Here is a 21,292-nt window from a genome sequence, read left to right as displayed (position 1 = left end):
AAATATATTCTAATTATATAATAAAATTATAAACACTCATTATAATTCATCTTTACATGTGAATTTCCAAATTCCAAAGCCCTCTCTCGCCCAACATATTAATTTGGTGTTTTACTTATACAAAAGTTACAGAAATGTAGAATTTTCCTGTGAGGCATTTTTTTAAGTTTCCCATTTTTATGCTAAATATTTTATATTGTAATAATTCTAATTACATATTCCCCTGCCATTTTGACAGCTTTATTTTTTTTAATTAATTAATTTATTTTGCCTATCCCCTCCCCCCGTTGTCTGCTCTCTGTGTCCATTTGCTGTATGTTCTTCCGTGTCTGCTTGCATTCTCATTAGGCAGCTCTGGGAATGGATCCTGGGACCTTCTGGAGTGGGAGAGAGGTGATCATTCTCTTGCACTACCTCAGCTCCCTTATCTGCTGTGTTTCTTATTATATTCCTTCTGTGTCAGTTGCTTTTCGTTGCGTCATCTCCCTGCACAGCTCTTTGTATGTGGGCCAGCACTCCTGCATGGGGCAGCACTCCTGTGCAGGGCAGCACTCCTTCGTAGGGCAGTATTCTGCGCAGGTCAGCACTCTTTGCATGGGGCAGCACTCCACATGGGCCAGCTCACCACACGGTCCAGCTTGCCTTCACCAGGAGGCCCTGGACATTGAACCATGGACCTCCTACATGGTAGACAGAAGCCCAATTGCTTGAGCCACATTCACTTCCCTTGACAGCTTTATTGAGGTATAACTGATATACAGTAAACTGCATCTAATGAAAGTGCACAATGATGCATATTTCCATAGACCATCCCTTAATATTGCTAAATAGCATTCCATTGTCCATGTACATAATTTTTTGTCTATTCATCTGCTGTTTGAATGTTGGGTTATTTACAGTTATTAATTATTAATGCTGCTATTAACATTTATGCACAAGTATTTGTTTGGAAATACGCTTTCATTTCTCTTGGATAAATACTTTTAGAGGAAGAATGGATGAATTATATGGTAGGTTTATGTTTAAAGGTAAAAGAAACTGCCAAAACGTTTTGCAAAGTGGTTGTAGCACTTCACATTCCCAAGAGAAGTTTATGAGAGTACTAGTTCCTTCAAATCTTGGCAATAATTGAAATGGTCAGGGTTGTGTGTGTGTGCATTATTTTAACAATTCTAATAGATTTATAGTAATATTTCATTGTGTTTTCCAGATGACTGGTGGATACTGTGATTTTTTGTCATTTATATATCTTCTTTGACAAAACATCCATTTGAATTTCTTGTCCATTTTTTATTCAGGTTATTTCTTTTCATAAAATTTACTCCTGAGACTGCTTAAAATTCTGTCTTAGATATAAAATTTGCAAATGTTTTCTCATATTCTAAGACATGTTTTTATTATATTATCAGTGTATTTTGAAGATCAGAGAGAAACAAATTGGATCATGTCCAATTTAAACACTTGTCTTTTTCTTTCTTTCTTTTCTTTTCTTTTTATTTTGATGCACCAGGGACAGAGATTGAACCCAGGACCTTGTATGTGGGAAACCAGCGCTCAATCACTGAACCACATTGGCTCCCCTGAGTTGTTTTTCTTTTTTCATTTATCTGCTTGTTTTCTTATTTTGTTTGTTTTTAGGAGGTACCAGAAACTGAACTTGGTACCTCCTATGTGGGAAGCGGGCACTCCACCACTTGAGCCACCTCCTCTCCCTCGTTTGTTCTTTTATGGATCATGCCTTTTGTTTCATATCTAAGAAATCTTTGCCTAACCCAAAGTCATATATTCATTTCTTTTGTTTTTCTATGGGAAAAGAAGCACATGGTTATGGAATATAGTTTCATTTAGTTTTTTGTTTTTTGTGGGTTTTTTTTATATCAAGGTAGATATAGATACAAACTCTTTTTTCTAATGTAGTGCAAATATATTGGCACCATTTGTTGAAAAGACTACTCTTTCTTGTTTGTTTCTTTTTTAATATTTTTATTCTAGTAACATATATACAACCTAAAATTTCTCCCTTTTAACCACATTCAAATATATAATTCAATGATGCTAATTCTATTCAAAATGTTGTGCTACCGTTACCACCATCCATTGCCAAAACTTTTCCATCATCCCAAACAGAAATTCTATACCAATTAAACATTAATTACCCATTCCCTACCCCCACTACAGCACTTGGTAACATGCTAGTTTCCCATTCCATGAGGTTTTTTCTATTCTAACTATTTCCTATCAATGATATCATACAATATTTGTCCTATTGGGTCTGGTCAATGTTACTTAATGTGATGGTTTCAAGGTTCATCCATATTATTGCATGTATCAGACCTTCATTCCTTTTTATGACTGAATAATATTCCATTGTATGTATACACAACATTTTATTCATACATTCATCTGCTGATGGATGCTTGAATTGCATCAGTGTGAAAATATGTTTGAGTCCCTGCTTCCAATACTTTGGGGTATAGACCTAAGAAGTGGTACTGCTGGGTCATACTGAAATTCTATAATTAACTTCAAGAAGTACTACCTAACAGTCTTCCACAGCACAGCAGCTGAACCATTTTACATTCACAGCAACAATGAATGAGATAACCTATGTCTTCACAGCCTTTGTTATTTTCCTCTTTTAAAAAATAGTAGGCATTCTCATGGGTATAAAATGGTATCTTGTTTTTTTAAAAATATTTTGATTCTTTATTAGAAAAGTTGTGAGTTTATGCCACAAATATGCATAAAATATAGGATTCTCTTATACCACCCTATTATCAACAACTGGCATTGGTGTGGAAAATTTGTTACAATTGATGATAGCACATTTTCATAATTATACTATTAACTTCAGTTGATGATTTAATTTAGAGTTCACTGTTTGTATATTATAGTTCCACGGATTTTTAAAATTTTGTTACTATATATACAATCTAACATTTTCCACTTTTAATCACATTCAGATAAATATTTCAGTAATTACTTGTAATTATGTTCAGTGTTAAACTGCCTTTATCACCACCCATTACCAAAACATTGCCATCATTCCAAATAGTTAACCATTAACTTCCTGTTCTCTATACTCACCCCGTCACCTGGTAACCTATCTTCTCGATTCTGACTCTATGAGTTTGATTATTGTAATTATTTCAAATCAGTGAGATCGTACACTATTTATCCTTTTGTGTCTGACTCATATCACACTCACCATGATGTCTTCAAGGTTCATTTATGTTGCATATATCAGGACTTCATTCATTTTTAGGGATGAATAATATTCCATCATATATATACCATGTTTTATTTATCCATTCATTGGATGATGGACATTTGGGCTGCTTCCATCTTTTGGCAATGATGAAAAATGCCATCATGAACATCGATATGCAAATATCAATTCTTTGGAGGTAAATACCTAGTAGTGGGATTACTGGGTCATACGGCACTTCTATACTGAGCTTTCTGTAGAACCGCCAAACTGTCTTCCACAGTGGCTCCACCATTTTACACTGTCACCAGCAATGAATCAGTTTTCTTATTTCTCCACATCCTCTCCAACACTTGTAATTTTCCATTTTTTAAATAATAATCATTTTAATGGGTGTGAAAAGGTATCTCTTTGTGGTTTTGGTTTTACATTTTCCAGACAGATGATGAAGTTCAGCCTCTTTTCATGTGCATTTTCTTTATTTGTATATCTTCTTTAGAGAAATGTCTATTCAAGTCTTTTACCCATTTTTAAATTGGGTTGTTTGTCTTTTTGTTGTTGAGTTGTAGGTTTACTTTATATATTCTGGATATTAGATATTTATCAGATATGTGCTTTCCAAATATTTTGTCCCATTCTGTAAGTTGTCTTTTGACTTACATAATGTAGTCCTTTGTTGTACAAAAGTTTCTAATATTAATAAGTTTCATAACTATTATTAAATTTTACTTACGCTTTTGGTGTAAGGTCTAAGAAACCATTACCTAATACAAGGTGCTGAAGATGCTTCCCTGTTTTCTTTTAGGAGTTTTAAAGTTTTTGTACTTATATTTAGCTTTTTGATCCACTTTAGGTTAATTTTTGTATATAATGTGACTGGTGGTCCACCTTCATTCTTCTGCATCTGAATATTCAGTTTTCTCAGCACTATATGTTGAAGAGTCAATTATTTCCCCATTGAGTGGATTTACAATCCATGTCAAAAAATCAATTGAGTATAGATATGAGTTTATTTCTGAACTTTTGATTCAATTCCATTGGTCAATATGCCTGTCCTTGTGCCTGTGCCATGCAGTTTCTGTAATTGTACCTCTGTGGTAAGTTTTAAATTCAGGAATAGAGTGTCCTCCAACTTTGTTCTTCTATTTCAAGATATTGGCTATTTTGGAACACCTTATCCTTCCATATAAATTTTATGATTGGATTTTACTTTTCTACAACAAAGGATTTTGGAATGTGACAAGGATTGCATTGAAATTGTAGGTGGCTTTGGGTAGAATTGATATACTAAAATAATATTTAGTATTCCAATTCATGAACATGGAATATCCTTCCATTTATTTATATCTTTTATTTCTTTAAGGAATGTTTTGTAGTTTTCAATATACAAGTCCTTTACAACCTTGTTAAATTTATATCTATATATTTGGTTATTTTAGTTGCTATTTGTAGCAATTTAATATGGTTATGAATTCTAAAAATAGATAGTGGATTATGTTTGTAATCTTGTCTTGGCATGATGAAGTTATGATTAGGGCTTTGACTGGGCCATGTCATTAGGATGTTGCGTCCCCACCCCTTGGTGGGTGGGGACTCACAAATAAAAGACATGGCAAAGGACAAAGTTGAGGCATGTTGATGTTGGAGTTTGAGGCTGGAGCCCTGGGAAGTAAGCACACAGAAGAAAGAGAAGCAAGCCCCAGGAAGAGAGGACCTGAGCCAGGAAAAGAACACTGGCGATTAGAGACAGTTCCTTAGACATGGCAGAGACCCCAGGGAGAGAGACAGAGCCATTTGCTGATAGTCTACAGCTGACCTTGTGGAGTAAACAGAGGACCTGAGCCCAGAGAGAAGCAAGGCCTGGGAAGAGACGAACCCTGGAGACCCTGGAATACCTTGCCGCCATCTTGCTCTAATACATGGAAATAGACTTTGTTGAGGGAAGTAACTTATGGTTTATGGCCTGGTATCTGTACGCTCCTACCCCAAATAAATACCCTTTATAGAAACCAACCCATTTCTGGTATTTCGCATTAGCACCTCTTTGGCTGATTATTACACTATTTAATTGGAATTTTTCCTTGATTTCCTCTTAAAATTGTTTATTACCAGTGTATAGAAACACTACTGAATTCTGAATGTTGACCTTATACCCCACCCTTTAGCTAAACTCATTTATTAGCTATAGTACCTTTGTTGGGAATTATTTTTAGGATTTTATAAATATAAGATCATGTCATCTGCAAATAGGGAAAATTTTGAATCATCTTTTCCAATCTGGATGTCTTTTCTTTCTTTCTTTTCCTGATATTATCTGGATAGAACTTTCATTGAAGTCTTTCACCTTTAAGCATGATGTTTGTTGTAGAATTTTCCAATATGCTCTTTATCATATTGAGGAAGTTTCCTTACATTCTTATTTTTCTAAATGTTTTTAACAAGGGTGATGCATTCTTTCAAATGTCTTTTCCTCAACAATTTAGATAATAATGTTTTACCCCTTTTTTATATTAATGTGGGGTATTACACTAACTGATTTTCTAAACTTGAACCACCCTTGCATACCTGGCATAAATCCCATATGAACATGATGTATAATTCTTTGATGTGCTATTGAATTAATTTTTCTAATATTTTGTTGAGAATTTTTGTTTCTATATTCATGAGAGATATTGCTCTGTAACTTCCTTTCCTATGGTATCCTTATCTGGCTTTAGTATGAGGGTAATGATGGCCTCAGATAATGAATTAGGGGATGTTGCCTCCTCTTCAATATTTTGGAAGAGTGTAAACAGGATTGGTTTTGGTTTTTTTTAAATATTTCTTTATTTATTTATTTCTCTCCCCTTCCCCCCTCACCCCGGTTGTCTGTTCTGCGTCTATTTGCTGCATCTTGTTTCTTTGTCTGCTTCTGTTGTCAGTGGCATGGGAATCTGTGTCTCTTTTTGTTGCATCATCTTGTCGTGTCAGCTCTCCGTGTGCGGCACCATTCCTGGGCAGGCTGCACTTTCTTTCGCGCTGGGCAGCTCTCCTTACAGGGTGCACTCCTTGCGTGTGGGGCTCCCCTACACGGGGACACCCCTGCATGGCACGGCACTCCTTGCGCGCATCAGCACTGCGCATGGGCCAGCTCCACACAGGTCAAGGAGGCCCGGGGTTTGACCCGCGGACCTCCCATGTGGTAGACGGACGCCCTATCCACTGGGCCAAGTCCGTTTCCCAGGATTGGTTTTAATCCTCAGAATTTTGGATAATATTCATCTGGACTTCTCTTTGTTGGGAGGTCTTTGATTGCTGTTTCAATCTCTTTACCTGATATTTCTCTGTTGTGGTAGTCTATTCCTTCTTGCATTAGTGTAGGCAGTTTGCGTGTTTGTAGAAATTCATTCACTATATCTAGGTATTCTATTTTTAATTTTTGTAGAGTTGGTAGTAATGTCCCCCCCTTTCATTTCTGATTTTAGTTATTTACATACTCTCACTTTTTTCCTTTGTCAGTCTGGCTAAATGTGTTTATCAAATTTATTGATCATTTCCAAGAACCAAGTGTTAATCTCACTGATTTTCTTCGTTGTTTTTTCTTTGTTATTCCATTTACCTCCCCTCAAATCTTTGTTTTCCCTTCCTTCTGCTTGCTATAGTTTAAACTTGCTCTTCATTTTCTAGATCCCGTTTTGAGATGAGGTCTTTGGTTTGAGATATTTCTTTTTTAATATAAGCGTTTAGAGCTAAAAATGTCCCTGCTAGCACTATATTTGCTGCATCACATAAGTGATATGCTGTGTTTTATTTTTCGTTTGCTTCAAGATATTTCCTGCTTTCCCTTAAAATCTCTACTGTGATCCATTGGTTGATTAAGAGCGTGTTGTTTAATTTCCAAGTATTTGTGAATTTTCCAGTTCTCCCTCTATTATTGATTTCTAGTTTCATTCCATTGTGGTTGGGAAAGATACCTTGTATGATTTAAGTTTTTAAAAATTTATTGGGACTAATTTTGTGATCTAACATATGGTCTATTCTAGAGAATGACCCATGTGAACTAGAAAAGTATGTATATTCTGCTGTCATTGGGTGAGAAGTGTTCTATGTATGCCTGCAGAATTTCTATGAGATTGAAGTTTAAAGATGTACAATTTTAACTCACATGACTATAAATCTATCTCATATTTTAAAGAGATATGTGTTTGGGAAATCTAGAATGGCTAAATGAGTAGATCGGTAAGTTTTTGCCCCAAAAAGTGACAATAAAACTGGACAAAATTATCAAAATTTTTAAAGACTGATAATTGACCAAAAGCACCCAATACATTTAGAAGCATTTTTTTTCATGAATATCTACTAAATCTCTGTAAGAATAGTGTAAGTCTTTGGAGTTAGCCTAGCGCTGCTCCCATTGCCTATAGCCAGCCTTATGGCACAGACTTGTTACCAGGGCAGTAGAAGGAGAATGATTTTAATTGGGGTAAAGGACAGAAAATTCCATACCCAGGGGCATTATCAAAAATATTAGTGATTTCAGTGGCAAACACTCAGGGAAGTCCAACAAGTAACAAGGTCTTGATACTGGTTGGGGCAAGCAATAGCCTATCAGAGGAACCAGAAATTTAATAGAAAGATCCAGGGAACAAGACAGCCAAAGTGAATTTTGATAAGATCATATTTATTTATATGGAAAGGAAAAGGACCCAGAATAGTCAAAGCAATCTTGAAAACGAAGAGAAAATTTAGAGGACTTGTATTTACTGATTTCAATAGTTATTATAAATCGACAGTAATCAAGACAGTATAGAACTGGCAGAAAGATAGTCATAAAAAGCAATGGAATAGAATTGAGAATCCAGAAATAAACCCTGACATATACTAGTTAGATGTGACAAAGTTGCCAAGGCAATTCAACAAGGAAAGGATAGTATTTTCAACAAAAAGTGCTGGGACAATTGGATATTTACATATAAAAATACAAATTTAGACTCTTAATTCACACCATAAGCAAAATTTAATATTATAAAACCTTTAGAAGAAAACATAAAGAAAATATTTGAGGCCTTGGGTTAGGCAAAGATTTTTGGGGCATCACACCAAAAGCATGATCTATAAAAGAAAAAAAAACTGATAAATGCAACCTCATTTAAATTAACAACTATTGTACTTTAAATGACATAATTAATAAAATGAAAAAATAAAGACTTGGAGAAAATATTTGGAAAACATATATCTGATAAAGGACTTGTATCCAGAATATATCAAAACTTTTTACAACTCTATAACAAGACAAATCTTTGATTTAAAAATTGGACAAATGATTTGAAAGACATTTCTCCAAAGAAAATATAAGATTTAAATAGATAAGTAAGCACAGGAAAAGACAATCAACACTATTCCTCATTAGGCAAATGCAAATAAAAACCAAAATGAAATACAACATCACATTAACTAGTATGACTATAATCAAAAAGAAAGACAATAACATGTGTTGGTGAGAATGTAGAGGAATTACAACACTCGTATGTTGCTGTTGGAATTGTAACTAGGAAATGCTACTTTGGAAAACAATTTACAAGCTTTATGAAAAGTTAAATATAAATATACCATACAATCCAGCAATTCCACTCCTGGGAATCTAACCAAAAGAAATGAAAACATGTTACTCAATGACTTTCATGTCAATGAATGTTCATAGCTACCTTATCCATAATTCAAACTGGAAATATCACAATGCATGTAAACAAAACGTAGATAAACCCATAAAATGGGATACTATTCAGATAGGAATCAAGTGTTGATACATGCTACTACATGGATCAACTTCAAAAACATTACACTAAGTAAAAGAAGAAATATATGGGACACCACATAGTGTATGTTTCCATTGATATGAAATGTTCAGAATAGGCAAAATCAACAGCAAGAGAAAGTTAATTAATAGTTGCCTGGGGCTAGGAGTGGAAATAGCAAGTAACTTTGTATGGTCATGAGGGTGACAGCGGTGTTATAAAATTAGATTGTGATAAAAATTGCACAACTTTGTAAATTTACTAAAATTCAATTACTAGCATACTTTAAAATGGTGGATTTCATGGAACATAAATTTTATTTCAATATACCTGAGTAAAAAAAAAAAAAAGCCACAGTAAGATTCTGTAGCTTCTTACCAACAATTACTTGATGGATTTGCTTTGGTGTCAAAATTAGGCTACAATCTTGTTTTTCTTGGGGTGTGGATGGGTTCGATTTAAGTCCTTTGAGAACCTGTGAAAAAGCACAAAGGTTTTATTTTTCCAGCATTAATATTAATTGTTCACTGCCACCAAAAGGTGTTTTAAGAAATTCACATGGCATAAAAAATATAAAATAGTGTACATGCCTTTCTTCTCAGGGACTCTGTCTCCTTGGATGCCATATGCCTGGTACTGAGCAATTGGTTAGGCTTGACCTGATCCTCTGCTGAAGTTAGGTCCTCTTCTATTTCTGTTTCGGAGAGTGTGGGTGACTTTAGACCCGATCCTGGCTGTATGCCTATGTCCGTATCATTATATGAATATACGCATTCTCTATCAAAATAAGAATCATAGTAATAAATTGAAGCTAACTTTAGAAGACACATTTGTACATTTGTAAATCCAAATCTTCCCTTAAAGTGCATGTCTTTGGTGTCCCACTCATATGCACTGAACTAGACTAGTATACTCATCTGAAGAAAATCACCCTCTACTAAGGGGAGCCCATTCCCTAACACCTCATCCAGAAAATTATGCTTGCCTTCACTGCACCAAACGAGAGCCCACTGGATGGAGTTCAAAAGATAGGGCCCTCACCAGAGGTTCTGAGGGATGGGAGAGGGAAAATCAGGTGTAATATGAGGGCATTTTCTGGACATTTGAGTTGTCCTGTGAGACATCACAGTAACAGATACAGGCCATTATATATTTTGTCATAACTGAAAAAATTGTGTGAAATAAAGTGTAAACTATAATGTAAACTGTAGTACACGGTAAGTGGCAATGCTTCAATATGTATTCATCAATTGCAACAAATGTACCACGCTAATGACGGATGTTGTTAATGTGGGAAAAGTGTGGGAGGGGGAGGGAATGAGGCATATTGGAATCCTTTATATTTTTTACGTACCATTTATGTAATCTAAATAATTTTCTTTTAAAATAAAAAAAAATCTTTGGAGAAAAAAAAAGAGGGCTCTTGGCTCGAGAAAAGAACTACTACGTGGTACCATTTAGGTTCCATAGTTTGGTTTCCGTAGCATAGTGGTCATCACATTTAGGTTCTATAGACCCTGGGGATTAGTCTGAGTGTAAACTATTTGAAACACACCCTTCCTCAGCTCTCTTCCATGCTTTTTCCTGCTTCCCTCATCTAGTACATGTTTCTCCTAAGAGCACATTCTCCATCAATCACTTGCACTGGAATCCTGTCCCAGGATCTGCTTCTGGGAAACCTATCCAAGACATCCCCAAATCAAAAGGTAACAAAGGAAACAACTGAAGTTAATGTTTAGAGTTTTTCCTGTATTAAAACACTACTTAAATCAGTAAAAAATAAAAAATAAATTGAGTAAATTTTTAAAATTCTGGCTCTTAGGCATAATGATCTTTTCCATATTATATAAGGAAGTGAACTTTACCTCTCTGCTTGTTTCTGCAGGCGCACATTTCTTAAATGTTTAATATAATCTGCATAGTAGTTTTGATGTGATCTCTTTTCTATTTTTTCAAATTTAGTATATGCAAAATCAGGATCCACATAGTTATATCTTGGAATCTTTGTGAAAATTGTCCTGAAATATGAGAAAATCATGTTTATATATATCATATTAATATATATGTATGCATTTATTCAGTCAATATTGAGTGTCTCCTAGCAAGGTTTTAAATCAGATATTGGGCATACAACGTGGGCAAAGTCTAGTCCTTGCTTTCATATTCTATTATATATCATGATGGCTTTGAACCTAGAACTACAACAAAAACTAAATTTTAGTCTAAGCAGAAAAAAAAATGTCTTCTTTCTAAAGTAATTGGGATTAATGGCACCTTTATTAAATCTGCCTTTGAGGAGTAAGTCAAGAAGGCAATTTGGAGATTTCTAGATTAGAGATAAGATGTGACAGTATGGATCCCAGAAAAGATCACATTCTTGGAGCTAATCCATACCTGTGGGTGTGGGACCCTTTGATTAGATTGGATTCAGTTGTGGGGCTTTTGATTGGATTGCTTCAGTAAGACGTGATCCAGGGTGGGTCTTGGTTCTTTTACTAGAGTCCTTTATAAATGGAGGACTGAAAGCAGAGACACACAGAAAAAAGTAGCAGACAAAGAAACTCTGAGAAGCTGAGAGAGAGGTCTCAGAGGTCTTATGCTGCAATCAGCAGAGCACAGAGGCAAGGAAAGAGGCCTTCGAGAGGCTGAGAGGCATGAAAGAGAAGGGAGAGAGGAGCCGTATACCTAACTGCCCACAGCTGAGTTCAGGGAAAGAGCTGCCCCTGGTGCCTTGATCTGGGCAGAGTCTTACGCCTGCCATGGGCAGGATAGCCCACACCTGAGCTCAGAGAGAGACTGCATGTGATGACCTCCTGCAGCTGACCTTCAGTAAGACAGCATCTCATTATAAAAGCCAACCCATTTCTGGGTTGGCAGCCTTTAGAAACTAAAAACAGGACTTCAAAGAACTAGATCTGAATCTAATTATTGTTTCTTTAAAGTTAATTGCTTTTCAATCCTTGTGATTAAAGTTAGAAAAAATATAGAGAGAATAATGACTACTATGCTAAACATGCTATTCCCTTAATACCTCAGAGTTTATGAAATAACCATCAACAATAAAAGTATACAGAGAAAACAATCCATAAAAGAACTGTAGAACTACTTTTTATCTCACATTCACTCATCTATTTTCATTCCCATTCTTTGCAGTCACCCCATATTTTCAATAAAATAGAAAAAGTATAATTACTCAGGCCTTCTGGCTTTGGGCTACCTCTATCCTCAGCACACTTTGTTAATCATTGAGATTCTCACCCTCAATAGTTCACTCCTAAGTATGAACCTATTAGTCTCAGAATCAAATTAAATTTGGTATAATATTTCTACCTTTTTTCAACAATTCCTCAATGTTTAGAGTAAGATTGCTTTAACTGGCTTTAGCTTTTAAGTGAGTGAGACAGTAAGAGAGAACCAAATGCTTTGTTATTTAAAGATCCTTTTTATATTTAAATTTCTCTTCAGGCTCTGGAAGCCTTAAAAATAATTCTTATTTCTAAAGTCCCTAGGTAACAAATGGACACAGAAAGAAGTAGTAGAGCAAATGCCCTAAGTGACAGAGAACTGATGATTAACATATCTAAATGCTTATCAGCTCTTTAAAGATTAAATGTCAAGAAATACCTCTGCAGCTTGGAATAACTGCTTTCTTAAATGTGCAAATCATGAAGGACAAAAATTATTCTGTAAACAAAACATTTTTCCAACACTCATCAATTCAATAAATATTTACTAAGTGCCTACTATCTCTCTGACACTGTTCTAGGCCCAGAGCATACTAGAGTGAACAAAAACTAGACAAAAATTCCTACCTTATTTTCTTCATTTATCTTCTTAAAAATTGAAGAGGTAAGTTTATTTCATTAAAAATAAAATAACAATTATATTTACCAACAATTTGACACACTACAAAATTTCATTAAATAAAGTTACTAACTGCTAGCTAAAAAAGAACTGGGATAAACTTTTTTCTACTATTAATAGTATGGGAGAATTCACTGACAAAATTTGTTATAGCCATGGAATAAGAAGGAAATGATTAGCTTTCTTCAAAAAATATTCTGGGAGAGAACCAACAAGATGGCAGTGGAGTAAGGAACTCCTAGAGTCAGCTCCTGCTACAGGGCAGTTAGTAAACACCCAGAGCTCTCTGGAGCTAGCTGAAGCACCTGCTTGGGGGCTTCAGGAGGCCAGAAGGGCATCCTGCAATGTTCCTGGGGGAGTGGAAGGAGGAGACTGCCCATCTGCAGAGAAAACTTGTAAGTAGAGCACTCTACGCCCTGGAGACTGGTGCCCATCCTCCACTGGAGGCACAAGCCACCTTGGGAGATGTTGCGCAGCTGAAATTGAAAGCTCCACCTCCCCAAAACGGGGGAGGAAGAGACAGTTGGGCACTAATTTCAGCTATGATGAGGAAATTCAGTGGGCTACAGTATGATCCTGAGAACAGCTAAGGTTTGAGCCTGTCCAGGTCAGAAAGAGGCTGGGAGTTGCCATCTTAACTCTGCACTAGGCACGAGGGGAAGCAGGGTAGACTGAAAATCCCAATGCTGGGGGGGACCAGCTTCTTCCCATCCAGATGATATTGCAGGTCTAGCTTAGGCCCCAGTGCCAACTCCAGCAGGGAGGAAGCTGCAGGGACCTGCGCCAGCCTCTCCGGGAAATTACAGGCCAAGCCACAGAGGCAGGTGATTGTCCTACTCAGACAGCACAAGCTGCTCCAGGAGCTGCTCTGTGATTGGAATTGGAAGCTCCATTTCCCAGAAACAGGGGAGGAGGAGATAGTTGGTTGCCGATTTCAGCTACTGATTGGGAGACTTGGCTGGCTAAGAGATAACCCTGGGAATGGCTGGGGTGAGAACCTACCCAAGTCAGAAAGACTCCAGGGCCGCCATTCTAACTCTGCCCCCAGCCTGAGGTGAAACCGGGCTGACTGAAACTCTCAGTGTCCAGAGGAACCAGTTTCTTTCATGGAGATCAGACTGCAACCCTAGCCTAGGCTTTAGTCCTGCCAGAGCCCTGCACCAGCCTATACAGGTAACTGCAGGGGACTTTGGGTGGCATAGCCTGAAAATCAGAAGTCTACCAGGGCAAGTGTGGTCATCTTAGTACCCGCACTGCACAGATTGCTGCCCACGCCTGCAGCTCCATCCCTGCCCCAAGTAGGGCAGAAAGGGATGTGAAGCTCTATCAGTCTCTCTGGGCAAGTACAGTCTAGGTCTGCACGTGGATTATTCCACATAGCTGTGACTCTGTCCCTACCCCTAGCAAAGAAAAAGTTGGAAGAAGCTTCATTGGTCCCTGGTGCAATGAGGGAAGCTTTAGTCTCCACAGCTTATAGTACCAACTACATGCGTGGCTCCTACTGCATAATCAACTAGGGAGAAATGATAGGAAACCCTAAACTAGAGAGAAAAACTGTACCCAGAAAAGATACTCTAGTAAGCCAGATGTGAAGACACCAACAAAAAATTACAACCCACACCAAGAAACAGGAAGCTATGGCCCAGTTAAAGGAAAAAGATAAGTCTCCAGATGACATTAAGGAGTTGAGACAACTAATTATAGACGTGCAGACAAATCTCCTTAATAAATTCAATGAAATGGTTAAAGAGATTAGGACATTTAGAAGACATTGGATGAACACAAAGATGAATTTGAAAGCATACATAGAAAAATAGTAGATCTTATGGGAATGAAAGGTTCAATCAATGAAATTTTAAAACATTGAAATAATTTAATAGCAGATTTGAGAAGGCAGAAGAAAGGATTGGTGAGCTTGAAGAAATGGCCTCTGAAAGTGAACATATAAAAGAACAGATGAAGAAAAGAATGGAAAAAATTGAACAAAGTCTCAGGGAACTAAATGACAGCAAAAGGCATGCAAACAAACATGTCATGCATGTCCCAGAAGGAGAAGAGAGGGGAAAAGGGGCAGAAGGAATATTTAAAGAAATAATGGTAGAAAATTTCCCAGCCCTATTGAAGGACATAGATATCCCTGTCCAAGAAGCACAATGTACTCCTATCCAAAAAAATCCAAATAGACCAACTCCAAGACACATACTCATCAGAATGTCAAAGGCCAAAGACAAAGAGAGAATTCTGAGAACAGCAAGAGAAAAGCAATGCATAACATATAAGAGATATCCAATAAGATTAAGTACTGATTACTCACCAGAAACCATGGAGGCAAGAAGACAGTGGTCTGATATATTTAAGATACTGCAAGAGAAAAACTTCCAGCCAAGAATCTTATATCCAGCAAGATTGTCTTTCAAAAATGAGGGCAAAATTAGAATATTCACAGATAAATAGAAATTGAGAGAAATTCTAAGCAAGAGACCAGAATTTCAGGAAATACTAAAGGGTGTGCTAGAGCTTGAAAGGAAAAGACAGGAGAAAGGGGCCTGGAAGAGAGTCTAGAAATGAAGATTATATCAATAAAAGTAACTAAAAGTGTCAAAAGAGTGGTGAAAATAAAATATATGATAAAACTCAAATAGGAATAAACTTAACCATGAAGGCAAGCACTTATATTCAGAAAAGTGCAACTCAATGTTAAAACAAATCAAAACAGTCCTAAATAACTGGAAGAACATTCCATACTCATGGATTGGAAGACTAAATATCATTAAGATGTCGATTCTACTCAAATTGATATACAGATTTAATGCAATCCCGATAAAAATTCCACCAGCATAAAGAAAAAATTGAAAACATGATCACCAAATTTATCTGGGAGGGTAAGGAGTCCTGAATAGCCAGAAACATCATAAAAAGGAAAAGTGAACCCCCATCTCCAGACTTTAAATCCTAATACCTACCTACAGTGGTAAAAACAGCATGGTACTGGCCTAAAGACAGACACAACAGACCAATAGAACCAAATTTATGGTTCAGAAACAGACACTCATAGGTATGGTCAAGTGATTTTTGACGAGCCTGTCAAACTCACACAGCTCGGGCAGAACAATCCATTCAACAAATGGTGCTGAAAGAATTGGACATCCATAGCTGAAAGAAAGAAAGAGGACCCCTATCTCACACCTTTTCCAAAAATTAACTCTAAATGGATCAAAAACCTAAAAATAAAAGCAAGAACCATAACACTTTTAGCAGAAATTATTGGAAAATATCTTCAAGACCTGGTGGTAGGTGGTGGATTCTTAAAGGAGATAAGAGGACTGAGTAGACTACTGATGTTTAATGTATATAGAAGTTTTAATTAGCATTACTGTAAAAGTGTGGAAATGTATAGAGTGGATAGTAACACAGTGAGTAACAGCTAGTTTATAAATGGGGATGTGACTGAAAATGGTAGTCTAGTTAAGTAAATGCCAATTGACAGAATGCTTGAGAATAATCTAGGAACTGGATAGCACAGTAAACCAAGAGGTGGGTGAGAATTGTGGTTGATGGTACAGATGCAAGAGTGTCCTTGTGAGCTAGAACAAATGTATATCATTCCTGCAGGGTGTTGGGAATGTGGAGAAGAATGGGGAAAATACAGTTGGAGTGACCTATGGACTGTGGTAGTAGTAATAATATAATATTCTTGCATCTATGGGAAAGATGTACTGTGTTGATACTGAGGCAGTATGGAAAATGTGAGCCAAATGTATGCTATAGACATGGCAATAATCAGATGATATTATTTTATCTGTAGCAAATGACACACCACATTGTGGTGTGTTGCTGTAGGGGTGTTGTTTGCGAATTCTGCACATGTGCATGATTGTTTTATAAGTTTACAACTTCTGTCATAAAAAATATATTTAAAAAATAATAATAAGGTGGGTTGGGGGAAAAACACACCAAATGTAAGATAAGAATTATGATTAATAGTAAGATTTTGAAATCTTACTATCAATCTTACTAACTATGAAAGTGTTCTTTCATAGTTTGTAACATACGTCTCATGACAATGCAAGGTGATGGTGGAGGGTGTATGGGACACCTGTCTGATGCTATGCATGTTTGCTTTGTAAGTTCACAACTTTTCCTATACACTTAATTGTTTATGTAAGCTCATATATAAATGATATAAAGATAATAATCAGATTGGTTAGGGGAAAAATACTTTGTTTAGTAGTAATAATTGGACAATGCTCTTTAATCATTAGTTAAAAAGGTTTAAAAACAATGCAAGTTATTGGAGGTAGGGTGAGATGTTATAAATGTTTCATGTTATATGCTTGTTTTGCAAGTTCACAACTATTATACACTTATTGTTTATGTATGTTTATGTATGAGTGATATATTTCAATTTAAAAAGTTAAAAATATGCTGGCATGTTTATACTGCCTAATTATTATGAATTTAGACAAAAATATTTACTATGTTATATCTGTATATAGACATATTTGTATAAGCATTGCAAAAAGATTTGAAAAGGATGCCAGAAAATGTGTTTCCAGTAGCAACCTCTGCAGGACAGGATGAGTGCAATGAGCTAGAAGAAGGAATGGGTTTTTAAATGTTATGCTAAATAATTACTTTAAATGGAGTCTGGGTGATTTTTATCTTTCTGCACTTTTCAGTACTTGTCAAATATATATATATAAAGGGGGTAACACATGATATAGAAGGAATTTGTAAAATAAAAATAATAAGAGAGACTATAGAAAAATACAGGATTCTTCAGTTGTGGATAATAAAACATTTCTGGCCTGAAAATGATATGGTTTGTCTGCAGATATAAGGGTCTTTAAAGACTCACCAAAGGGAAAGAGACTAGTGGAGAAAGCCTACTAGCAGGATACAAGCAGGCAAAAAAGAAGCCATGTCAGTCACAGATGTATAAAAACCATCCCTGGGCCAGGTTCAGATAAAGATGTTCTGAATGCCTGGGTCACTTCTCACTAATCACTAACAATGCAGTAATTTCTTAGAGGCATAGGTAAATTTAAATTGAGGTTTAACAACACTTATTGAAATCACTCGTTGGGGAGGTTTTTAGTTCAGTTGGAGGAAGGTTATTGGAAATGTCCCTTGGGTTCACTGAACAAAGACAATGACGACGATATGATGATGACACTTGACTTTCCACTATTTTAACTTTTTTAAACTTAGATAAATTCAAGCTCTAAGCCATACTTAATAAACATGACAGCTCTGAGGATTGGTTTCATTTTCAAAAATGGTTAGTTATATCCATCATTCTTCTGTAAGCAGCATGTTTTAAGAAGCATCTGGTGTAACATTCACTTTCAGGCAAGTACACAGTAGAGATGATGAGAGGTTAGATAAAGCAAATACATTGATGCTCAACATACAACTCCCCTCATATAAAAAATTTTAGAAAAGGAAACTTTATTATTAGTGTTGGTATTGCTATAATTAGTTTGTTACAGTGGATCTGATCAGAGCTTGGCATGTCATGTTGATCATTTGTCTTTCCAAATTTGGGGTTTTTAGTACTGTATATTACCTGAAATGTTTGTGCTGATCTCCAGGTCTGATACTTGCAGCTCGGTCATTGGGGAAGGCTATCAGTGCATCCTTCGTTGACCCTTTACTTGAGTGATGGTTGTGAATATCTGTCATAGCTGATTGAAGCATTGCCACAGGTGCACGATTGTTTTTTGCCAAATCTTTGTTCACAAACCGCCCCGTGGGATTACTGACCAATGGGGATATACCTTTTATAGAATTGAATATTAAGTTTATGTATGGCTTTTAAAATTTCAGTTTCCCAACCAGTATTCGTGAATTAATTAGGACACAAAATCATTGGTTCTAACTTAAATGCTAAACCCAATCAAGCAAACCCATTCAGAAAATACAAATAATTCATTTAATAAATGGACCTACTCAAAACAGAGGAGTTCTTATGCCTTAGCAAAATTAATGCATGTATAAATAAATTACAAGATAATTTCAAGGGTTGGTTTGGCCCACATGAAACAGAAATGTTTGTAGTTCAAAAAGAGTCGAATACTACCAATTTCATTGGGCTCAACATATAAAAGAATATTAAGGATTAGATGAAAGAGCAGATGTAATAAAATCCATGGAATGGTAAAAAAAAATATTATAGACTCAAACAAAAAATGTAGAAATTGTAAAAAGCATTACAATTTTTAATAGCTTTTATAGTTCATTAGACCAGGGCTGTTCAAAGTGTTATCATCGGAATAGCAGCATCAGCATTTATTGGAAACTTTTTAGAAATGCAAATTACTGGGCCCTACCACAGACCTACTTAAACATCAATGCTGGGATGGGAGCCAGCTATCTGTGTTTTAACAGACCTTCCAGGTGATTACGATGCATACTAAAAAGTAAGACCACTGGAGTAGATCAAATTTTATATATACATAGATAAGCAATTAGCATTTTAACACAATCATATAATAACAAAAAAATGATAAGCACCCACAAGTAACATACCAGGATTAATTTTCATCACAACTTTCTTGGTGGAAGGTTTGCAAATGCTATTGAAATCTAAATATATGTGATGAAAAGGTTTCAGTGATGAAGTCTGGAAATTTTCATCTGCCACTGAACCAATAATCTGTATCAATTGCTTTACTTTAAAGATTCCAACTTGATGTGGAATAAATGAACACATCACATTCTAAAAGAGAAGAGGAAAAGTAACCAATATTATATTGTTAGGAAAAAAAATCAAGCAAATAAAAAAACTGATAACATTTCAAGGAAAGCTACTTCAAATTGTAATATGAAAGTGCTTTAGAAATAGCACATACAGCATTTACTAGCCTTTCAGATACTTATGTGAAAACATAATCTAACAAAATATATAAAAGATTATATATCCTGAAAAAGTGTAACTTATTCTAGGTTTAATATCTGAATATCAATGTAATACACCAAATTAATAGAATAAAGGAAAAAAAAATACATCATTATATCAATAGATGCCAAAAAAGCATTTGACAAAACTCAACAGCTTTCATGATAAAACACTGAAGAAACTAAGAATAGAAGGGAACTTCATCAATATCATAAAGGGCATTTATGTAAAATCCACAGCTAATATCATAGTCAATGGTGCAAGACTGAAAATAGGCTTCCTTAGAACCGGAACAAGACACAGATGCCTGCTTTCAGCACTAATAGTCAATACTATAGTGGAAGTTCTAGTCAGAGCAATTATGCAAGAAAATGAAATACAGAAATCCAAACTGGAAAGGAAGAAGGAAAGGTATATCTATTTGCAGATGACATAATATTATATATAGAAAGTCCCAAAGAAACCACAAGAAAGCTACTAGTAGTAATCAATGAATTCAACTATGTGAGGGATATATCATCAACCCACAAAAATCAGCTGTATTTTTATACGCCTGCAATAAACAATATACAAACAAAATAAAATAAAAACAATTCCATTTACATTAGTATCCAAAAGAATAAATCAACTAGGAATACATTTAACCAAGGAGGTAAAAGGCAAGTGCACTGCAAACTATAAAACACTACTGAAAGAAATTAAAGAAGACCTAAATAAATGGTAAGACATTCCAAGTTTTAGACTTGGAAGAATTAATATTAAGATGGTAATACTACCCAAGGAGAGCTACAGATTCATTGCAATCCCTATCAAAATATCAGCAGCCTTTTTTGCAGAAATGGAAAAGTCAATCCTCAAATCCATACGGAATTGCATGAGAACCTAAATAACCAAAACAATCATGAAGAAGAAAATTGGAGGTCTCATAATTCCTGATTTCAAAACATATTACCAAAGTACAGTAATAATTTCCTTTCTCCAACCATATGTTTGGTTATGCTGTTGGCCCTCTCTGTAATAGTACTCCTCAATATTTCATCTCTTGTATCCTATCAATAATTCTCACAAAGCCCTTATATCCAATACAAAATACAGCTATAGACAGATGAGATAGATAGACGGATGGATGGATAGATAGATAGATAGATAGATAGATAGATAGATAGATAGATAGATAGATAGGAATTACTGTTACTTTTTAAGACAATAAAACTGCAGTGGTTATTTAGGCAAGTCAATTTAATTAAGAATTAAACACTAGTCAGTGTTCCAAGCTGCAAACAATGGAAACCAACTCTCGTGATCTCAAGCTGTATATGAATTTATTGGAAAGATTGTGGGAAACTCAAGGAACTGATGGGAGCTGTACAACAATGACTGGTTTGTGGGTGGCAACCAAAGAAATCTTGGCCATGAGATTAGTGGTCCACTGCTGGCACCACCACAGGTGGACACTGCAGCTGTCAGGTTAAATTCTGAACTCATTTTGCTTCATCACTTCCTTAATTCCAGATTCAAAGTTCTTCATGGAAGCATCTAATGAAC

The 21,292-nt window shown here is 35.7% G+C and overlaps 1 protein-coding gene across 1 annotated transcript in view; it reads right to left on the bottom strand.

Moving 5' to 3' along the window:
* Nucleotides 1–21,292, bottom strand: part of CFAP47 (cilia and flagella associated protein 47) — a 477,175-nt gene that overhangs the window by 415,836 nt on the left and 40,047 nt on the right. The window contains exons 9-13 of the mRNA XM_071213189.1: nucleotides 19,378–19,567; nucleotides 18,416–18,626; nucleotides 10,848–11,000; nucleotides 9,573–9,759; nucleotides 9,361–9,457 (exon numbers count right to left, since the gene is read on the bottom strand). Of these exons, the coding sequence (XP_071069290.1) occupies nucleotides 9,361–9,457; nucleotides 9,573–9,759; nucleotides 10,848–11,000; nucleotides 18,416–18,626; nucleotides 19,378–19,567 (838 nt within the window). The remainder of the gene's footprint in view (nucleotides 1–9,360; nucleotides 9,458–9,572; nucleotides 9,760–10,847; nucleotides 11,001–18,415; nucleotides 18,627–19,377; nucleotides 19,568–21,292) is intronic.

Source organism: Dasypus novemcinctus, chromosome X (assembly GCF_030445035.2).
Source record: "Dasypus novemcinctus isolate mDasNov1 chromosome X, mDasNov1.1.hap2, whole genome shotgun sequence".
In the NCBI taxonomy this organism is placed as follows: domain Eukaryota; kingdom Metazoa; phylum Chordata; class Mammalia; order Cingulata; family Dasypodidae; genus Dasypus; species Dasypus novemcinctus.
Note: the sequence above shows the minus strand (reverse complement) of the source record. Positions and strands in the feature narration are given on the sequence as shown.